We start from the raw sequence: 20,112 nt of genomic DNA, 5'->3' as shown, positions 1-20,112 counted from the left end.
AATTAATAGTTTCTTGTAAAGGGAAAATCAAAAGATAATGGTTCTCGAATCGTCGTGTGCGCTTTTTTATTTTTTTAAGGGAAGCAAAACACCCAACCTATTTCTAAACAGTTTACAAACCTAACCCTGGGTTAATTTGTTTTTTCTTATTTTTTTTGGTGGTGGCAATGCATAAAATCCACTACACTACCAAACATAAATTTATATGTAATGATTATTAATATTTTATAAATACTTACCAATATCAACATTTAATTTCACAGTTTTCCTCAACATGAAATTAATTTGAACATAAGTTTTTGCAATAGTTAAACACAAAATAAACCCTTTTTTGGACCAACATTACCAAAGTAAATTCATAAATATTTTTAGTGAGCTATAATGTTCGTAAAAATTAGAAATTGAAAACAAGGAGACTATTTTAAATGTGGCATTTAAAAGAACATTTTTTTTCCGTAAAGATGATAATATACATCAGGTGCTTTTGAGGTTAATCCAACAAATATTGACCAATATATTTAGCAATAAGCATACATTAAAAATTGCAATTTTAGTACTAAAGTTTTTTAAATTTTAATTTAAATAAGTCAACTATTAACTCTTTAACTAGTTGATGTTGTAGTTTTGGAAAATCCAAGTCTGTCGTAAGTAACTTTCTTCTTTATAACAGATTTTGATCGAGATATTTATCGTAATAACACAAGAATATATATTTTTTATCTTCTATGATACATGCAAAAAGTTACGTTTTAAATTATACAATCAATGCTTAAAGCTGTTCCAGCTGTTCAACACGAGCCTTGCTGGTTTGTGTTGCCGACATTGTAGTCATATGTTCAGGATGCTCATCAGCATATGTAACAGTCTCCAAAACAGGGTGTTCTGAGTGACCGTGAACAAAACCGGCCAGTATCCGGTCATTGTGCTTGCTCTTCTCAACATCCTCATTCTTGGAAGACTTATTTGCGAGTCTAGTGATACCAAAGTAGGGCTGGTTAATGGGAGATTCTGTCCCAGTGTAAATGAACAAGTCATAAAGAAAGCCACCAAAAGTGCATCCAATGACTGGGCATACAATGGGGATCCAAAAGTAGGTACCGCCAGCAGTAAAAACCTTGGGGCCATAACCCAAAATATAGGAGGCCATTCTTGGGCCAAAATCACGGGCAGGGTTAATTGCGTAACCGGTTTCCCAGCCAAAGGAAGCGCCAATGCCAAAAATCAAAAAGAACAATATCAGAGGACCGAGAGGGCCCGCAGCCATATTATTTGAGTCATTGATGGCATAAATGCAAAGCATTAGGATTGAGGAGCCAATAATTTCAGAGAAAACCATACCAGTTCTAGTCATGAAGGAAGCAGGATAGGTGCAAAAAATTCCAGCAGTAGAAACATCTCCAGTAACATCTCTAACACCCATACCAGCGTAATAGTCAAAGGCAGACTTGTAGTTACCATAAACAACAAAAGCTGCGCAAAAGGCACCGAGAAGTTGAGCAACGACATAAATTGGCAGTTTTTTCCAGGGGAATTTTCTCAAGACACAGTTGGCAAATGTGACAGCAGGATTCAAGTGACCACCGGAAATACCGCCAGAAACATAGACGCCAAACATGACACCAATACCCCAGCACCAGGAAATAGATTGGTAACTACCATTCTTGTTACTAGAAAGGACGACTTGAGCAACAACACCGTCACCAAATAGTATTAAAATAAATGTACCAAGAAACTCAGCAAAGGGTTCTCTGAACTTGTGCCGAATGCGGGGCCAGAATGGTGGGTTCTCCAGTGTGTCACAGTAAGTGGTTTCGCTCATGGTAGTTTGTTTTTTTTTTTATTGTAAATAAGTTATTAAAAGAAAGTTCCGTAAAAATGCTGAATCAGGAAATAAAAAAAGGAATAGTAAAATATAGTTGGTGCTGTCTGATTAAGTATTATTATTTTCGAGGAATAGTAACTCTAAGACCCAATAGGTAAAACAAGGAGTTTTAGGGATCGACAATGGAAAAATAGATAAAGAACAAGACAATAAAATGATAATGATTAGAGAATAGAAGGAAATAAAAAAAAATTCAAGCCTCATTGACTAGGGAAAAGCGGGATGTTTATATATTTGCGGAGAAGAATATATATATTTTTTCTTTTTTACCTAGGTACTGAATGAGACATGGATTTCGTGCTTATTTCTCCAGATCTGTCACCCCATACTTGGGGGTAGGCCAATGACTTGAAAAAAAAAAAAAAAAAAAAAAAGATGAAAACTTTGTTTCCTGCCTTTTTTTTTTATGTTCTCCCCGCTTTCTTTTCAAACGATTTTGGCCATTGAACTTTTTTTTTATTTTTCTTTCACAGTTTACCCCCATTATACTTTTCTTGAATAAGTTAGCAGGCTATGTTTGAACAACTTAAAATTTCAAAATCAAAATTTTCTAAATTTGAACATCATTTTGGGATCAAATTTGACCACTAGTTTATCCCCAGGTAATAAGGATGTATCGGATTATACATTTTATACCGATATTACCACTGATATACAACCTGTCGTTAATATCTCGGGATAAATTTCTTATTGGTTTACCCCAAAATTTCTTTTAAGGGAATCGTTTAGGATCCCAAAAACGGACATCAATCACGGAACATGGCAGGAGCAAATAGCTATTCCCACAAAAGAAAAGTTAAATTCAAGTGGGGATGATATCCTTGAGTTCGCCATATATTTAACGGGCGACAGACGTGCGGTTGACATGTTGTTTATCACAATAATAGTAGGAGTGAGAGAATGCGTAGCATTTATTATTATATTATTTGTAGTAATATTAGTAGACTATAGACTATTACTATATATATATTTTTTTATTTTTTATTTTTGATACCTGTATTTAAATGGTCTTATCGGTGATCGGGGAAAAGTGAAGCTTGATCCGTAGGAATTGAGCTTTCAATGAACATCAAACGTGGGGAAATTTTTTTTTATAAAGTAAAGGCTTAAAAATGTTGACCTTATGTTAAAGTTATTCAATCATGATTGATCAATATGTAGTTTGAGACCTTTCATAATGATGATATATATATATATATATATATATAAAAGCATCGCCTAAACTATGGTAATGATTCTTGCAGACAGTATTCAGCTAAATTTAGGCATAGTTTCTCTGCAATATTCTACCTGAGATGCAATAAGGCTGAAGAAGAAAGAAAAAAAAAATAAAACACTGTAGATAGATTTTTAAGTACAAAATATAAATAAAGAAATTAGTCGTTTTTATTAACGACAAGATATAATCGGCAATATTTTTAAACAGACACTATGAGAATCATGTTTTTTAGTAAATTTTTGATAATATTTCACGTCGTCGCTTTTAAAAACGGAGAGGTGCTTTTAAGACATTTTGGACTATATATGCTGCACTGTACAATGTTAGCACGGCGCTATTTTTTTTTAATGGATAAAATCAAAGCCTAGTATTTAAAATGTTTTCAATATTAAAAAAAAAAAAAACGGTTGTAGCCGAACCGAAAATGTTTAAACAGTTAATACCGACTGATATTTTTGCTTCATTTTTAGATGCATCAGATTCAAATAAAAAATGAATAAAAAAAAAAAGCTTAACAAAAATTCTTAGATGATTTTTTTTATATATTATAATATGTAATTACGAAAGACTTGACAAAGACTTCTATTTTTTCTTTCTTACTTACTTTCTTACTTTCTTTCTTTCTTTCTTTCTTTCTTCAAGCTTTGTTAACATTTTTTTTTTGTTATTCCCCGTCGGCAGGCGGGTGCCTTTTATTAAAGCCTGAGTAAAGTCGTATATTTATTGTAAACACAAAGTTTTACAAGGTCACCTACTTCAGCCTTAAATATGAACCAGTCCAAAATTTGTATGGCATATTTTTGAACCCAAGTCCTTTCTTTAAAAAAGTAGCAATTTTAACCCAAATCGGGGCGCTGAGGGCAAGCAAAACAGAGTTGCGAAGCAAGGCAAAGTATAAGCATTAGACCAACAACAAAAGTGGGGGGAGAAGGAGACAAGTCAGCATTGAGGAGAAAGTTATTCTTGTTATATCCTTCTATCACATTCAAAGAAAATAAGGCCTCTAGTTTTTTTTTTTTTCACAAATTTAATTGTTCTTTTTTTTTTTTATATTTATTTTACTTCTTAATTTTCCAAGTGCAAGCGGATTAATTCCTCCGAACGATGCCGCGCTTATACGTCATGTTCGTTATAATAATCATGTACAAAAGTGTACATTAATAAATATTTAATACCAAAAACAAATAAAAAATAGATGACCTTTTGAATAAGTAATGGTGCCGACAATACCGACCAGGCCTACACGTGGAGTATCCTAGAAAAGCTGGGAAAACATTCAAAAAAGCCAAACCTCCAAAGCATTTTCAAGTGTATATCACCAAGAAAGTATTCAAATATTCAAACTAGATTCAAATATTCAAACTAGATTCAAATATTTCATTGAAATTGATAATTAGAATCTTGTTCATCTTATGAATAAACAAGTAATAATGCTGAATAATCATAGATATGAAAAGCTGAAATTATTCTAAAGGGCTGATTCTTGAATAAGTAAAAGGATTATTATAATTCTAAGCTGGATTAAACAACAAGATGACATTTCAATTGAAATATCTCAGACACTTATTCAAACATCTTTTTCAATTGCCTAATATTGAAGCAAAAGATAGATCATTCTGAAAAAAATTGGTACCATGATTCTTTTTTCAAACTTTTCAAATAACTTTAAAAGAAGTTTTGGCTTGAAATATGAGGGGAAATTAAAAACCACATAATACTATTTCAATCTGAGTAAGGTCACAGTTATATTTCAAAACTTTAATTTCATATTGTTTGAATTTGCTTTTTCTTTATTTTTTACTCTTATATTTTTTTGCAAGAGCATTAAGAAAACTATTAAAACAACTGAGATAACTCCAGGTTTTTATATATTCATCAAGTTAGGCTCTATCCAATCTAAGAATTAATGAATAGCCATGTGTAGTAGTTGTTTTTTTATTGATAACAAAGCTATGTATTATAATAGTAATCACTAGACAATCTAGACCAAAAGACTTTATATTTGCTAATCTGACCTGTTTTATAAGCCATTCATGGTGAAGATCAGTCTGTAGTTTTCAAAGGACTTCACAGGTCCGTTCGAGCCATTCTGGTCCGTTCATTAGCTTATTGTACTTGAAAAGTATAATCTACAGTACTTGTTATTTCTATTTTGTATATATAGAAGACAAATTTCCCCAAGAAATGTAATTATAATAAATAGATTGTTAATTTCCATTAATTTCAATTGTTGCTTGACATTACAGCAAAAGATGTAAATTTTTGTGAAACTTGGTGATCTTTAATTATGATATTTGTAAAGATTATACCAACAATATTTTGAGGTTTTTCTTCCTTCTCTTAACTGTGGTTTTTGAATACTAAATTGAGTCTCCATATGGTTTACTACCTGAGTTTTTACTGTGATGTTTTTAATTTCTTTTTTTTTTTTTTCCCTTTTTTTTTTCTAAAAATTTACAGAGAACATCCGAGTGTTCCATGAATCATTTTCAAAATGGCGTGAAGCTCCTGTAAGAAAAAATCATGAAGGGGCATATTACTATATATTTTTTTTTTCTTTTACGGACAGCTATGACCCATTGGGTGTCTTAGTTTTTTTTTTCAAGTAAACGCATTTCACGCAAAAGTCTATCCGGAGATGAAAAAGCCGAAGTAAAAGGGTACTTTTTTAATTTTTTTTTTGCAACCTTACTTTGAGATTGGGAAATATGAAAATTGGAAAAAAATAAGAAAAAGAGAAAGATGAGAGGTCTGTAAATTAAGATTTTTTTTTTAGATATAACGAGGGTATTAAAGATCTTTTTAAACTCTGTTGTTCATTTTTGGAGTTTTCTTTTTCAGTGACTTAACGACTTTTCATTTATTAGTTGCAACAAGATGTCATTTAGAAATAGATGAGAAACGTCGGGTAGTTATCCGGGCCATTATCCTGAGATATTTAAAGAAACAAAAGCCTGAGGACTCCTATCAATTCTTTGTAATATTTTATTTAAAAAAAATCTTTCGAGAATAATGAAAAAAAAAAAGATTTTTTTTTTAAAAAACCATCTAAAAAAACTGCCCGATGGTGACATCACAGTATCTTGCAGGGTAGTAGTAATATATAGGAATGATAGTCAAAGGTTTATGTCTACACGTACGATATGGATGTTTTAACTTGAATACGGTAATATTTAGGGGAAATCCGGATTTTTACCTAAAACGGGCGTTCAAAGCCCCAGAAATTATAAAAAAAAAGATGAAGATAAAAATGAAGAAATAAAAATGTGGAACTTGATGAAAATATTAAATTTTCAACTAGTCAGAGGTGGATTTAGTATTAATATATCCACCCCCATTTTCCTCAGATGATCCGAGGATTTAAGATTTAAAAAAAAAAAAGGTTATTTTTTTTTTTTTAAAATCTTCTTCCAAACCTCCTCTTTTTTCTAGAAATAAAAATAAAATAAAATAAAATAAAAAAAAACTTCCCCCCCCCAATACCATAATATTCTATTTCCTATCCCATTTCTTTTTGGCTATCAGCAAACGGTTTATAAAGATCGACTACTTGTTAATTTAAATTATATTATTTATTACCAGATGTCCAGGAAAGAATCTGCAACCGGATTAATGAAAACACGGATTATTTACAATGATTGTAAATCTTCAATTAAGCATCAAAAGGTTTCCCTTTCTTTTCCCGTATCCCGATGACGGACCAAGGCGGAGAGATGATCAAAAAAGCGCATGAGAGTGGCCCGTGCGCTACCAGTAAAATTATATAGTATGGAGGTGGTGGTAGGTAGAGAAAGATGAAAAATCTTTGGGGGTGGGAGAAAAGAAGTAGGAATGTCCGGATTGAGTAAACAATTCATAAAAACTTGCAGACTCTGGGGCAACAGGAGGCATTCAAAAAAAAAAAAAAAAAACCATTCTTGTGTGTGATTTGACTATAAGCCCATTAGTGTGGAGGATACGAGCGATTCTTTCCCCGCAAATGTCCCTAAACTTTGTCGTCTGGTGGCTCCATGGGCCAATTTTTTTTTTTTTTTTTTTTTCAAATGTCCCATATATAAAAATTTTATAAAATCCCCATTTCTCCCCACCTTTTTTTGAAATTTTTACTTTTCTTTTCTCTTTTCTCTTTTTTTCTTTAATTTTTAATAATTTATTTACTATTTTTTTTTTCATTTAAATCATCAATTTTCTAGTTTTTTTTTTTTTCTTCCTTAGGCTTACCTATTTCTGTTTAGATTCTCTTTGTATAGTAGTTATTATATAATAGTCAACTCTTTACCCCCATACATACTCATACAACTCATATACTACCATCTCTAAAATGGCTGAAGAATTTGTCGGTGCTATCGATCAAGGCACAACCTCCACTAGATTTATCCTCTTTGACAAGAAAGGCCAGATTCGCCTGTCACATCAGGTTGAATTTAACCAATATTACCCCCATCCTGGCTGGGTGGAGCATAACCCAGAAGAGCTCACCGACTCTGCCAACACCTGTCTTTATGAGGTCGGAAAGAAGATGTTTTCCGCAAACATCCACACCTCCCAGGTCAAGGCCATCGGTATCACAAACCAGCGTGAAACTTCCATCGTCTGGGACCGCAAGACCGGTATCCCTATGCACAACGCCATTGTTTGGTCTGATGCTCGCACCACTGAAACCGTCAAGAAGCTCAAAGCTCAGCCCGGCGCTGACAAGATCCAGGAAACTTGTGGTCTCCCCATCTCTACATACTTTGCTGCCGTTAAGGTCCGATGGATCCTGGACCACAGACCTGAAGTCCGTGAGGTCTATGAACGTGGCGATCTGGCCTTTGGCACTGTAGACTCATGGTTGCTTTGGAACCTTCTTGGTGGTCTCAATGGCGGCCGCCACATCACTGATGCCACCAATGCTTCCAGATCCATGCTTATGAACATCAAGACTCTCAAGTACGATGACAAACTCCTCGACTTTTTTGGCCTCCAGAAATTGGTTCTTCCAGAAATTGTTTCCTCTTCTGAAACCTACGGTCGTATTGGTACTGGCTACTTTGCTGGTGTTCCTATTGCTGGCTGTCTCGGTGATCAGTCCGCTGCCCTTGTTGGACAGCTCGGATTTGATGCTGGTGAGGCGAAAAACACATATGGTACCGGCTGCTTCCTGTTATACAACACTGGCAATGAACCAGTCATTTCCAAGAATGGCCTCCTGACCACCATTGGCTACCAGTTTAAGGATTCCCCTCCTGTCTATGCTCTCGAAGGTTCCATCGCCGTTGCAGGCTCCGCAATCAAGTGGCTGCGTGACAATATTGGCCTCGTCTCTACCTCTGCTGAGATTGGTGACAATGCTGCCAAGGTTCCTGATAATGCTGGTGTCGTCTTTGTCACTGCTCTCTCTGGTCTCTTTGCTCCTTACTGGCGTGATGATGCTCGTGGGACCATTGTTGGCCTGACACAATATACTACTAAGAACCACATTTGTCGTGCTGTTTTAGAAGCTACCTGCTTCCAATCAAAGGCCATTCTTGAGGCAATGGCCAAAGACTCTGGTGCTCCTTTCAAGGCTCTCCGTGTCGATGGTGGCATTACTAATTCAGATACCGCTATGCAAATCCAGGCTGATCTTTTGGGAATTGATGTCATTCGTCCCGCTATGCGTGAAACCACTGCTCTGGGTGCCGCTATTGCTGCAGGTTTTGCCGTTGGTGTTTGGAAGAATAAGGAAGAACTCAAGACCATCAATCAAGAAGGAAAGACTATCTTCAAAGGTACTTATACTCCTGAACGTCGTGCTAAGGAATACAAGCTGTGGAATCGTGCTGTTGAGCGTGCTATTGGCTGGTTAGAAGAGTCCGATGTTGAAGATGCTGACGAGTAAATATTAGTTGATGCATACAACACATGATGATGAAAATGAAGGAAAGAAAAAAAAAGGTCTTTAGACCAAAATTGCACCCACGTTAATGAATTTTTATGAATCCAAAAAAAAAAAAAAAAATTAATATAAAAATTGAAAAAAAAAATGTATATTTATTTACAAGGCTCTTTTTTTTTATGTACAAATCTAAAAATGTCTGGGGATAACAATCTCCTCAAACGTTTGGATAACATCACCGACTTCAAATTTATCCCAGTTATTAAAGGCAACTCCACAGTCCGTGTCCTTCTTAGCAGTCTCAATTTCGTCTTTAAAGTGTTTGAGCGACGAAAAGTTGCCCACATAGACAACCTCGTTTTGGCGAAGCACCTTGACTTTTGCGTTACGTGCTAGAAGACCATTGGTAACACGCGTACCAGCAATTTGCATGTTCTTAGAGCGCTTCAGCGTAATGTTGAAAACCTCCTTGATACTGGCTTCACCCAAAACCTTGTGCTTAATTTCAGGCTCCAGCTTGCTGGCAAGCTCCTCAGTCACTTCCTCTAGCAGCTTATAAATAATCTTGTGCTCTGCAATCTTGATATGCTTGGACTGGGCCTTGTGCGAAATATCTCGGTCAGTTGCAACGTTAAAGGTCAAAATTACTGCACCAGCAGTCTCCGCACGCGTCAGATCCGTGTCTGTGACTGGACCCACTCCCTTGTACAATACCGAAGATTGTACCTCTCCGTTTCCAAGACCCTGAATACTATCTGCAACTGCTTCTGCAGAACCACTAACGTCTGCCTTAATGATAAATGGAACAACAATTGGACCAGCTGCTTCATCTGCTTTAGATGTGTCAACAAAGTCTGATTCTACCTCTGCAGAAAGACCCATTTTTAAGCGCTCTTGACGCTTAAGCTCCTTTTCATGCTCTTGATGCAACTTTAGTCTTTTTTCGTTTAAAACATTAATTTCATCCGCTTCCTTCTCCATCTTGGCTCGCTCAATTCGTGTTTCTGCAACCTTCTTGGCCAGATTTTCATCCTTTGCTTGAAGCATTTCGTCACCTGCAACAGGAAGCTCTTTCCAACCTGTAACTTCAACTGGTGTACCAGGCCCGGCTTGCTTAACAGTCTTACCGTTGGAGTCCTTCATGCTACGGACCTTGGCCCATGTCTGGCCAGCAACAACATAGGAACCGACTTTAAGAGTTCCTCGTCTCACTAGAACTGTGGCACTGCTTCCCTGGCCCTTCTTGATTTGTGATTCAATGACATAACCTTCAGCATTGCCAACCTTAGGAGCCTTTACCTCAAGCATTTCTGAGAGCGTAATAATAGCGTCTTCTAAATCATCAATGCCCTTGCCAGTTTTACCGGAAACACGGATTGTCTGAGTTTCTCCACCATAATCCTCAACATCCACTCCATTAGCAGACAAGTCTTCAACAACTTTATTGGGATTTGCATCTGGCTTGTCGCATTTATTGATTGCAACAATGATGGGGACTGCGGCGTTTTGGGCGTGCTTGATTGCTTCCTTAGTTTGTGGCATAACAGAATCATCAGCTGCAACAACCAAAACAACAATATCTGTAACATTGGCACCTCTCTCACGCATGTTCAAAAATGCAGCGTGACCAGGTGTATCCAAGAAACAAATCTCCTTATTGGAAGAAAGCCTCACAGAAAATGCACCAATATGCTGAGTGATACCGCCGTGTTCACCAGCTGCTACCGAAGACTTTCGCAAGTAGTCCAAAATCGTAGTTTTACCGTGATCAACGTGTCCCATAATTGTAACAATAGGGGGGCGGAAGGGTATTTTTGCAAGTTCTTCAGTAGTTGGAGGCGGGGCAGGATAAATATCAAGAGCAAGAGTATCGTCGATAACTGGTGCAAAGCCTAACTCTTCAGCAATCATCTTTGCATCAGACTCAGAAAGAATATAATCGTGACGCAGGTTTTCAAAACCCATTTCCGTCATAAGAGTGACAAGTTGTGAATACTTGGTATTGACGACATGCGAAAAATTAGCCAGTGTTATACTCTTAGGAATCATGACCGTCTTTTTCTGAACTGGCTTGATAATCTTCTTCTTAGGAGGATAATTTGGCTTGCTATTTTTCAGATTTTGTCGATCATTATTGCTTCTATTGTTTTTCCTGTTGAACGAATTGTTATTATCTTCCTTCTTCTTATATTCTGTTTTAGGAGCTCTTTTTTGCTCTTTTTCCACAGGACGTTCTGGTATCGAAGCCTTTTGAGGCTGCGCTTCTTTAGGAACAACTTTTGGTTCACTAACTGTTTGAGGACTTGTCGAAATCGGTGGAGCCGTAGTAGGTACGGGAGATGGGGGAGGTGGAGGAGGTGTCGGCTGCACTTTTTGCCTACTTGAAGTAAAAGCTCCTGGTCGCTTTACTCTTGGGCTCTTCACCGAATAAAGCCTCACCCCAAGCTGTTGAAGTTGAAGTGCTCGCACAGCATATCGATTCTGAACTCTCAGCAAGCTAAGCATCTTTTTAAAATAAAAAAAATGAACCAACTGGGGAAGGGGTTGCAAACTGATTGATCAGCGGATGTATACTGTGAGAGGAAAAAAAGAGAAAAATCTAGCATGGTAAAACGTGAGAGGGTAAAAAAAAAAAATACTGAAACCTAACCCTGATTCTGATTTTTTATTCAAAAAATTGATCCTGCCGAGGATCGAACTCGGAGCCTCCTCGGTGTGAACGAGACGTGATAACCATTACACCACAAAACCAGAAAACCTTAAATTTTGAGTTAGAATTTAGTATAATTATGAGAGAAACATCATTTTTAAAAATTTAGAAAAGCCGGAAACCCTTACATGCATCAGGACTTATTTTCGGGCTGTTGGAGATGCAATGTTGAAGCCAAAATTAAAAGTTTATTATCAAAATGAAAAAATATATAGTATGGACAAGAAGGATAGCGCAGATGCTGATGTTATATAATTCTATAACCCTTGAATAAAAACAAACAAACAAACAAACGAAACCCTTACATGGGGAAAGGGCTGGATGGTGTAAAGGATAACACGTTCGCTCGATAGCGGAAGATACTGGGTTCGATTCCCAGAATACCCCCTTTTCCTGAGGATGTGTACGGGAGTACACACCTAGACTGAAAACCATAGGCTACCCTGGTTACAGGAATGCCGACTCTTCCGTACAGTCTAAATAGCCTGCAGGTGATTGCAGACCGTATCTCTGACGGAAGAGATTAAGAAATACATGGGCGTCCGTGAAGATAAGTGGAAATGGGTTGGGAAGGTTTTGGGACCGACAGACTGGTTCTCCCTGTTCCTCGTAAGCTGGCATCAGGGCCCATCTTCCGGGCTACCGGAGACGCACAGAACAGAAACCACCCGTGCTAAAAAGGTACAAATGAAAACCGGCAAGTCACATAGTCAGACAATAAAAGGATAGCGCAGATGCTGATGTTATATAGTTCTATAACCCTTGAATAAAAACAAACAAACAAACAAACGGAAACCCTTAAATTTTTGTTAGCAGTCACTAGGAGTTACTTTTTTTGACTGTTATAGATTCAATAATAAAGCTAAATTAAAAGTTTCTTATAAAAAAGAAGAGATATATAGTAACTACTAAGAACAAAAAGGATAGCAGGATAAAATTCTATAATCCTTGAATAAAAATTAATTAAACATTATAATAATTTTGTTTTATTTTATTTTATTTTTTAATTTAATTACTACTAAACAAAAAAACACATCAGGTTTGTACTTCTTTTTGTTTAAGTCTTTCTTTTTTGGTTCGGCTTCGCTTGTTGGCAAACCAAATACGAATAGACTTTTCAGACAATCCAGACTGTTCTGCAAGCTCTTTTACTTGCTGCTTATTTATTTTTGGTGTTTTAAAAAACTGTTTCTCAAGAAGAGCACTGCGTTCAAAAACACTAAGTTTGGGGATAACCTTGAAATCCTGGATATGCTTCAAAAAGCAGTTCATGTAATGAAGGTCTCTATTAATCACATCTTCTGGGGCAAACTTAATAGGTCCAACAGTCTTGAATATTCAAATTAGTACTAGATAAAGAAATACAAAAAAAAAAAAAAAAACTAAGAAAAACTCACGTTATGAATAAAATTATAGTAGTCAGTGTAAAGATCTTGGATTTCCTTCACATAGTCATCTACAGTTTTGTCTTCGATGTCCAGATCGCTATCAAAATCTTCAATTTCTGGACTTCCAAACGTGTTTAAATCGTCAACATTATCACCTGATAAAAACTTGGAACCAGCCATGTTTAAGAATGGAATTCTGTTTTTTTTCCTGTTGGTATTTTTGGTTATCCCCTTTCCTTTATCAGCACGCACCATCCTAGAAGATACTGGAAGTTCTAAACGTTCATCAGATTTTTCTGAAAAATTTTCATAATCATCTGACATACTTTCAAAGCTATCAGAGCTACCATGGTACTGAGTTGGACTATCTTCATTCCCAGGAATGTTTTCGCTTTGATGAAAGGTATCTTCCACATCACTCAGGGTATTATATTTTTGAAATATCTCTTCGTCGGTAACTTCTTCTTGCTTTATTTTAAAATCATCTAAATCAAAAATCATATCCGAAACTTTTTCAGACTTTTTGTCTAAATTTGGAGAACCGTTGTAAAAAAGACTATAAGACAGAGTAGCATTATTGTATGGCAAGTTACTGTTTGTTAAAATATAAGAAGGACTTTCTGGACTGCCACCGTTGCCTTTAAGAGGAAATTTAAGATATACATCTGAAAGTTTTTGATTTTTTGGAGTTGACGGTGTCGAGGGTGTCGACATTGCTTGAAAATTGGTAATATGTAACAAGTTAGGTGGTGTGCGATTCTCATTTCTCAGAACCACTGGTGTGGAAGGATTTAAATTTTTTTCATGATCCGAAAGATCAAATGATGGTAAAGTAAAACCTGAATAAGTTTCAGGGTTAAATTTCTGAGAGGGTTCGCCTGTTGATGGAGGGAAATCTGAAATGCTTTTTGAATGCTTCAGTAGAGGTTGTGTGTTTAAGGAAAATGAACCCACCGATGGTGTCAAACTTGAAGAACGTATAGGAGGAAGTAATAACGAGAAGTTCAAAGAATTATCAGAATTCAAGTGGCGACCATTTTCTGAATGACTGACCGCCGGAGGAAGCCCCGTGTCTTGAAGCATAAGAGGAGGTGGTAGGTTAAAGTCTGATGAACTAACTTTGATTAAGTCAGGCATCGAAGAAAATGGCCTTTGTGTAGCAGAAGGACTTGAAGATTGGAAATTTGGCTGTTTGCCGTCACTATTATAAATTTCGTCTTTATTGATTTTGTCGGGTAAATCTTGGATATTATCCTCCTCATCACTGATGCTTATACTTCCATCGTAATCTGATTCATCAGCCTCCATATAATACTCTTCTAGGGTTTCATTTTCGCTGTTATTGCCAACATTGTTGTCACTTTTACTTTTGCTGATGTGGCTTTCGTTAACGTTAGCGCTAGATTCAGAGTCAGTGTCAGAGTCAGTATCAGTATCAGAGTCAGAGTTATAATTTTCAGCTTCATTTTTGGAATTAACCGATCTAGGTTGTTTAATTTTCCATTTAAAAGTATCAATCTTTTTTTGAATTTCTTTTGAGGATAGTAGATTGATTTTTGCCAAAATATTGTTGTATTCGTCAGATGCTTCAAGACAGCTTGATAAACTATTGATGAATGATAATTCATTAATGACAAACGGAACCACTAATTTAGTAGCATATGTTTCGCATAATGCTGCATCTAAAGCATTTTTTATTTCATCAGGAACTTCCTGGCTGTTATTAGAAAAGTAAGAATCAACATCATCATCATCATTATCATCATCATCATTATCATCGAGATGGTCTTTAGGATGCGGGAAGTTGGCTTCAGTGAACTGCCGACCCATTGCTGAAACGTAATGATAATATAGTAAAAAAAAACAAAGTGAGAAAAAAAGTCTTTGACAATCATGTTGAAAATTGAAAGGATCAGGGGATTTGATGATATTTATGAAAGCGTTTCAATGTCAAAAAAATAATAATAAAGTAATCAAGTAATCACCCTGAAGACAAGATGTGTTTCGAAAGTATCAACTTGCATCTGCTTTCGTCATAAGACTCCCATCGAACATATAAAGAAATTAGCTCCTGGATGGCATCAATAACACTTTCAAGATCTATCCCTGAGTTTCCAAGAAAAAAAACAAATTGATCAAACTTCGCTTTGACGGATTCATAGGACCTGGACTGCCTCATTAGTGGTGTTCGCAAAACAAGAGTAATATAGAGACAAGCCATTGCAATAATATGTGGAGGATATAACAATAACATATCCGTTGCATAGCTATCATTTATCATGGACCAAGCGGACTGTATTTCCTCACTAAGAAGAGTCAGCTGGCTGTTAGCTATAGTGAGACTCTCTGTCAATTGAATCAGTGAACGATAAGGATGATAAACAATAAGATAACTATCAAGTTCCTCAATAAGATAAAACTCGCACTCAGCAATTTTTGTCGGATCTGGGCTAACATATTCAGGCCACAAAGATCTTGCTTCATTTGTAATAGTCCGAATGTGCTGGGGGCATTCTTCTGTTTTACAGGCAACGTAAACACATGTTGCAACCATGGCATAGGCGTTGACCTCAAAAAAAGATATTCTGGTGAAAAATCGTGTCAAATAAACCTCCGCTGTTCCAATGGCTCGTTGCCGAACATTGAGTTGTCGACCTAGTAAGCGAACCACTACAAAACACGTTTCAAGTTAGAAAACCCGCTTAGAGCAAAAAAACAAAGCAAAATTTGTTGCAACCTACAGCTATGGAAATACAAACGCATATTGTCGTAAAGTGTGTCATCGTCTAAATTCGCAATCTTTCCTTCATCATAGTCCCATTGTCGAACTTTCATATGCTCTTCATGAAGTTCAGTTCGCGTGTACTGCCATTGGTGCCTTTGAGTCGAAGACCAGTAGTTGGCTGACTAAGTTTGTATTAGATGATAATAAAAAAAACAAAAGAAATAAACTGTTTAATATTTTTTTTTAAAAAAAAAGCGCGTACCATCTTAAATGCCTAATTATTTAATAAGATGTGGATCTTCTATAACGAAGAAAAAACTTGTCCGGATAATGTGTATTTTTTTCTAAGTCATACAATTTGGTTGGTTGTTCGCCAAAATTTTTTGAAAGAAGGGAAAAAAAAATTATTCGCGTTACACTTAAAAGAGGCTATTACACGTGCAGTTTAATTGTCTACCTTAAACCAACAGGGTTTTACATTCACACATTAAAAATAAATAAAAGACCTGACTTTAAGATCTATTTAATACAAAAGTTATTTGGCAGCAATGTTTTCAATACGCCATGATTGGAGGCTATCTCTAACGTCTTCTTCTGTCATTATTAATGGCCTGATTTTACCGTCATTGAGCAATGCCAGCTCGCTCAAGTTGGTTGAAGTCTTTGGCTTTCTTCCTTCTCCACCCTCAAATATTCCTTTTTCTTGACCAAAGGTGTTGTTAAGGTTTGCCTTCTTAGCAGTATTTAACTCTTTTTTCTTGGGCTTCTCTTTGGCAGCCAATCCGTTGTTCTCTGCGGGAACGGAACACACTCCTACAAGTCCGTCCCCGCCATTAAAAATGTCATTGATGCAAGCTCGCGGGTGACAATCACCTTCCACAACCGAATGCCATTGAACAGAAAAGGTCGAGTTTGAAAGTGAACCAAATGTGTTTTTAGCATCACTCAGTCCATCTTAAAACAAGTTAGTTTTTAAAGAAATTTTATGGGGTCAAGAAAAATACATACGACCAATATCATTGTTCAAAGTGGATGATATATCACCAAATACTCGTGAAGTTGGTTCAGGTCTGTTAAACTATTGTTAGTTTTTTTTTTTCCCCTCTTTTGGTAAAACTTCAAATTATCATACACTTTATAACTTTTTGTTCCCGAAAGTTGTTTCAACACAATAGTTAAACTTAACGTGCTGTTGATTTTACTGTCTTTCAAAAGAAAGCGTGTTGGCTGCGCAGTTTCCACATTGGCAAACTCGGACAAATTTACTTCGACTTTTCCCAAGTTGATTTTTTCTGCAGAATTTTTGTGTTCCCAAATGACTTCAAAAACAACAATACATTCTTTTAAAGTCGAAGTACGTGTTGAAACACGAATGTGATGAGTAAATGAAATTGTATGACTTCCGTAATTGACGCGATGCTCTTTAACTTGGTGTTTATCTGTTTTTCCACGGGCTTCAGGCTTTGGTGAGTCTTTAACAAACCACCTAATCCATGAATTCCCAGAGACCTGTGGCAGGTTTGTGAGCTCATTAATTACCACAGTGATTTGAAAATTTGGTCGTTTGCCCATACTTTCTTGATATTATTGATTCATGTAAAGAAAAAAAAAAAAAAAAAAAGCAATAGGTTTTATTGACATCTGGAGGCATTTTTTTTTATCATTCTAGATAAATACATCTCCAGTTGCACTTTCGGGAATTCACAAAATAAATTTATTATGACATAAGCAAAACAGTGTAACAAATATTGCAATATATTTGACCTAAATTAGTTTTCCGGCCTTCTTGTCCTTCTTCTTTTTTTGTTGTTTTCCTTGTTTTCCTTGTTTTTCTTGTTTTTCTTGTTTTTCTTTTTTTCACCATTTTAAAAATCCCAAAATCCAACCTTAAACTTATTCTAGGCCAAAAGACAAATTATAAGGAAGAATAAACCAAACGCCTGATAAAGGTTTTCAACAGATAAATAGATAATAACAATATGTCCACAATACTATGTCTTCTGTAAACAGCTTTTTAGACAAAATAGTAAATAAACTCCCTGATTTTGGTGAGCCTCCGAGTCATTGCGAATCTTCAAATACAAACAAAACACCTTCTATTAACAGCACACAAGAGCAATCACCGATGTCTTTGGAAACTTTAAAAAATGACGATTCAAGACCGGATTTAAAAAGAAAAAGATCCGGCGACCTTTTGGTTTCATCTCAAGACGCGACTCGTCCATCAGAAGTAACTCCGCCGGTCATTAAAAACGAAGACAAGACAGAGAAATCACAATCTTTAATAACAACAAACGGAAAAATCGTTGAAACTACAAAACCACAACTTATATACATTCCTCTCCGAACAGGGTATTGTTACGATGTTCGTATGCGTTACCATGCAAAAATCGTGACTTCTAATTTCGACTATGTGGACCCCCATCCTGAAGACCCGCGACGCATATATCGTGTGTACAAAGCACTTGCCGAATCTGGTATTATCATCGACCCTAAACTTGAGGGCCTCGACGAGGTTGGAAATCTCATGCAAAAAATTCCTATCCGATTTGCTTCTGATGAAGAACTGCTTTTGGTCCACACCCAAGACCACATTGATTTTATAAAGTCAACTACGACAATGACACGTGAACAATTAATAGAAGAAACAGAAAAAGGTGATTCCGTATATTTTAATAACGACTCCTATACTTCCGCTCTTCTTTCCTGTGGAGGTGCTATTGAGGTATGCAAATCTGTTGTTGAGCGCAAGGTTAAGAATGCTATCGCAATTGTCAGACCCCCTGGACACCATGCTGAACCGGGAAATGCTGCAGGATTTTGTCTTTTTTCTAATGTTGCAGTTGCTGCCAAAGCTATCTTGAGAGATTACCCCGAAAGCGTTAGAAAAATTATTGTGCTTGACTGGGATGTTCATCACGGTAATGGTACTCAACGCGCCTTTTACAACGATCCCCGCGTTTTGTATATGTCTTTACATCGTTACGAAGGCGGAAAATTTTATCCCGGAACTGATTATGGGTCTCACACAAAGGTTGGCGAAGGAAATGGTGAAGGCTACAATGTCAATATTCCTTGGTCTGCAGCTGGAATGGGTGATGCGGATTATATTTACGCTATGAACAGGGTAATTTTGCCTATTGCAATTGAATTTGACCCTGACTTGGTCATTATCTCATCTGGTTTTGATGCTGCAGAAGGTGACCCCATTGGAGGCTATCACTTGACACCAAACGCATATGGATATTTAACTCATATGATGAAGGTTTTAGCGAACGGAAATCTTGTTGTTGTGATGGAAGGAGGATACAATCTAGATTCCATTGCAAAAAGTGCTCTTGCTGTTACAAAAGTTTTAGTTGGTGAAATCCCCGGCCGACCTCTAACAAAAATTCCTCAGCATTCTGCAGTCCAAGATATAAGTGATGTCATTCGCGAGCAATCAAAATATTGGGAATGCATGCGCCATGGATATCATGCTGTTGATTTCAAACACACTGAAGAAACTGTTTTCATTCCAGACGTTATTCGATCATATCAATCAAAGGACTTGTTTGAAAAGCACCGTATGACTCCTTTACCAATCCTCAAGGACAAAATTCAAGACACAATTGAAGCACAAATCTTAGCAACACCAGACATTCATAAAGAAAATACTCTTATTGTCATAATTCACGACACTCCAGAAATATGGGCAGAAAGAAGACCTTTGTTAGGAACAATAGACCCCTCACAGTCATTGATGATCGACGCGTCACGGCAAGTTATTGATTGGGCACGTGAGAAAAAATATGGAGTTGTGGATGTCACGGTTCCTGGAATTGCAGGTATCAGTCATTCTTCAAGTTATTCTATTGGCTCTGGCTCACAAGACTTGTGCATATATTTATGGGATGAGTATATGGAAAATTTTGCTGCTCGAAATATTGCTTTTGTTGGTATTGGTGAAGCTTACGCCGGTATAGTATATTTGGCAGGCCATCGCGATCTTCGCACTCGAGTAAAGGCACTAATAGCCTTTGTTGATGATATGCCTTTGCGTGCAATAACACCAGTTATAGACGAATATATTTCGGAGTGGTTCTTTCAAAATTCTCTCTTTTTTACTTCGCATGAACACAGCGTCTGGGACACTTCTGTAAATCCTAAAAAGCCTAGAAGGAAATTTGGTCGTGTTATTCGTTCTAATAGCATTGGTGCTGCAAGAGTAGCACGTGAAAGATTTGAAGAGGCATCGGAGTATTTAGAAGAGGTTTTGGAAGAGGTAGAAGAAGGTGAATCATCTACAGCCACTGAAGAAAAATAAACAATATAAAATTATTACATGG

At 36.5% G+C, this 20,112-nt stretch overlaps 7 protein-coding genes across 7 annotated transcripts; 2 read left to right on the top strand and 5 right to left on the bottom strand.

The window, feature by feature from the left end:
• Window positions 1-769: 769 nt before the first annotated feature.
• On the bottom strand, window positions 770-1,819 carry SAPINGB_P004693 (uncharacterized protein; the record flags this gene model as incomplete). The annotated part of the gene is made up of 1 exon (XM_031999408.1): window positions 770-1,819. The coding sequence occupies one exon, from the start codon at window positions 1,817-1,819 to the stop codon at window positions 770-772; it is 1,050 nt and encodes a 349-aa protein (XP_031855299.1).
• Window positions 1,820-7,422: 5,603 nt separating this feature from the next.
• Window positions 7,423-8,964, top strand: SAPINGB_P004692 (uncharacterized protein; the record flags this gene model as incomplete). The annotated part of the gene is made up of 1 exon (XM_031999407.1): window positions 7,423-8,964. One exon carries the CDS (start codon window positions 7,423-7,425, stop codon window positions 8,962-8,964), a length of 1,542 nt encoding a protein of 513 aa, XP_031855298.1.
• Window positions 8,965-9,150: 186 nt separating this feature from the next.
• SAPINGB_P004691 (uncharacterized protein) lies at window positions 9,151-11,466 on the bottom strand (the record flags this gene model as incomplete). Its single annotated transcript, XM_031999406.1, has 1 exon — window positions 9,151-11,466. The coding sequence occupies one exon, from the start codon at window positions 11,464-11,466 to the stop codon at window positions 9,151-9,153; it is 2,316 nt and encodes a 771-aa protein (XP_031855297.1).
• Window positions 11,467-12,706: 1,240 nt separating this feature from the next.
• On the bottom strand, window positions 12,707-14,889 carry SAPINGB_P004690 (uncharacterized protein; the record flags this gene model as incomplete). Its single annotated transcript, XM_031999405.1, has 2 exons — window positions 12,707-13,000; window positions 13,069-14,889. 2 exons carry the CDS (start codon window positions 14,887-14,889, stop codon window positions 12,707-12,709), a joined length of 2,115 nt encoding a protein of 704 aa, XP_031855296.1.
• A 151-nt stretch (window positions 14,890-15,040) lies between these two features.
• Window positions 15,041-16,049, bottom strand: SAPINGB_P004689 (uncharacterized protein; the record flags this gene model as incomplete). Its single annotated transcript, XM_031999404.1, has 3 exons — window positions 15,041-15,729; window positions 15,801-15,966; window positions 16,047-16,049. The coding sequence occupies 3 exons, from the start codon at window positions 16,047-16,049 to the stop codon at window positions 15,041-15,043; spliced, it is 858 nt and encodes a 285-aa protein (XP_031855295.1).
• Window positions 16,050-16,319: 270 nt separating this feature from the next.
• Window positions 16,320-17,356, bottom strand: SAPINGB_P004688 (uncharacterized protein; the record flags this gene model as incomplete). Its single annotated transcript, XM_031999403.1, has 3 exons — window positions 16,320-16,738; window positions 16,793-16,854; window positions 16,917-17,356. The coding sequence occupies 3 exons, from the start codon at window positions 17,354-17,356 to the stop codon at window positions 16,320-16,322; spliced, it is 921 nt and encodes a 306-aa protein (XP_031855294.1).
• A 421-nt stretch (window positions 17,357-17,777) lies between these two features.
• SAPINGB_P004687 (uncharacterized protein) lies at window positions 17,778-20,090 on the top strand (the record flags this gene model as incomplete). Its single annotated transcript, XM_031999402.1, has 1 exon — window positions 17,778-20,090. The coding sequence occupies one exon, from the start codon at window positions 17,778-17,780 to the stop codon at window positions 20,088-20,090; it is 2,313 nt and encodes a 770-aa protein (XP_031855293.1).
• Between the last annotated feature and the right edge of the window lie 22 nt (window positions 20,091-20,112).

The sequence above is a fragment of the Magnusiomyces paraingens genome (genome assembly GCF_902498895.1).
Source record: "Magnusiomyces paraingens strain CBS 517.90 genome assembly, contig: contig3, whole genome shotgun sequence".
Lineage (NCBI taxonomy): Eukaryota > Fungi > Ascomycota > Dipodascomycetes > Dipodascales > Dipodascaceae > Magnusiomyces > Magnusiomyces paraingens.
Note: the sequence above shows the minus strand (reverse complement) of the source record. Positions and strands in the feature narration are given on the sequence as shown.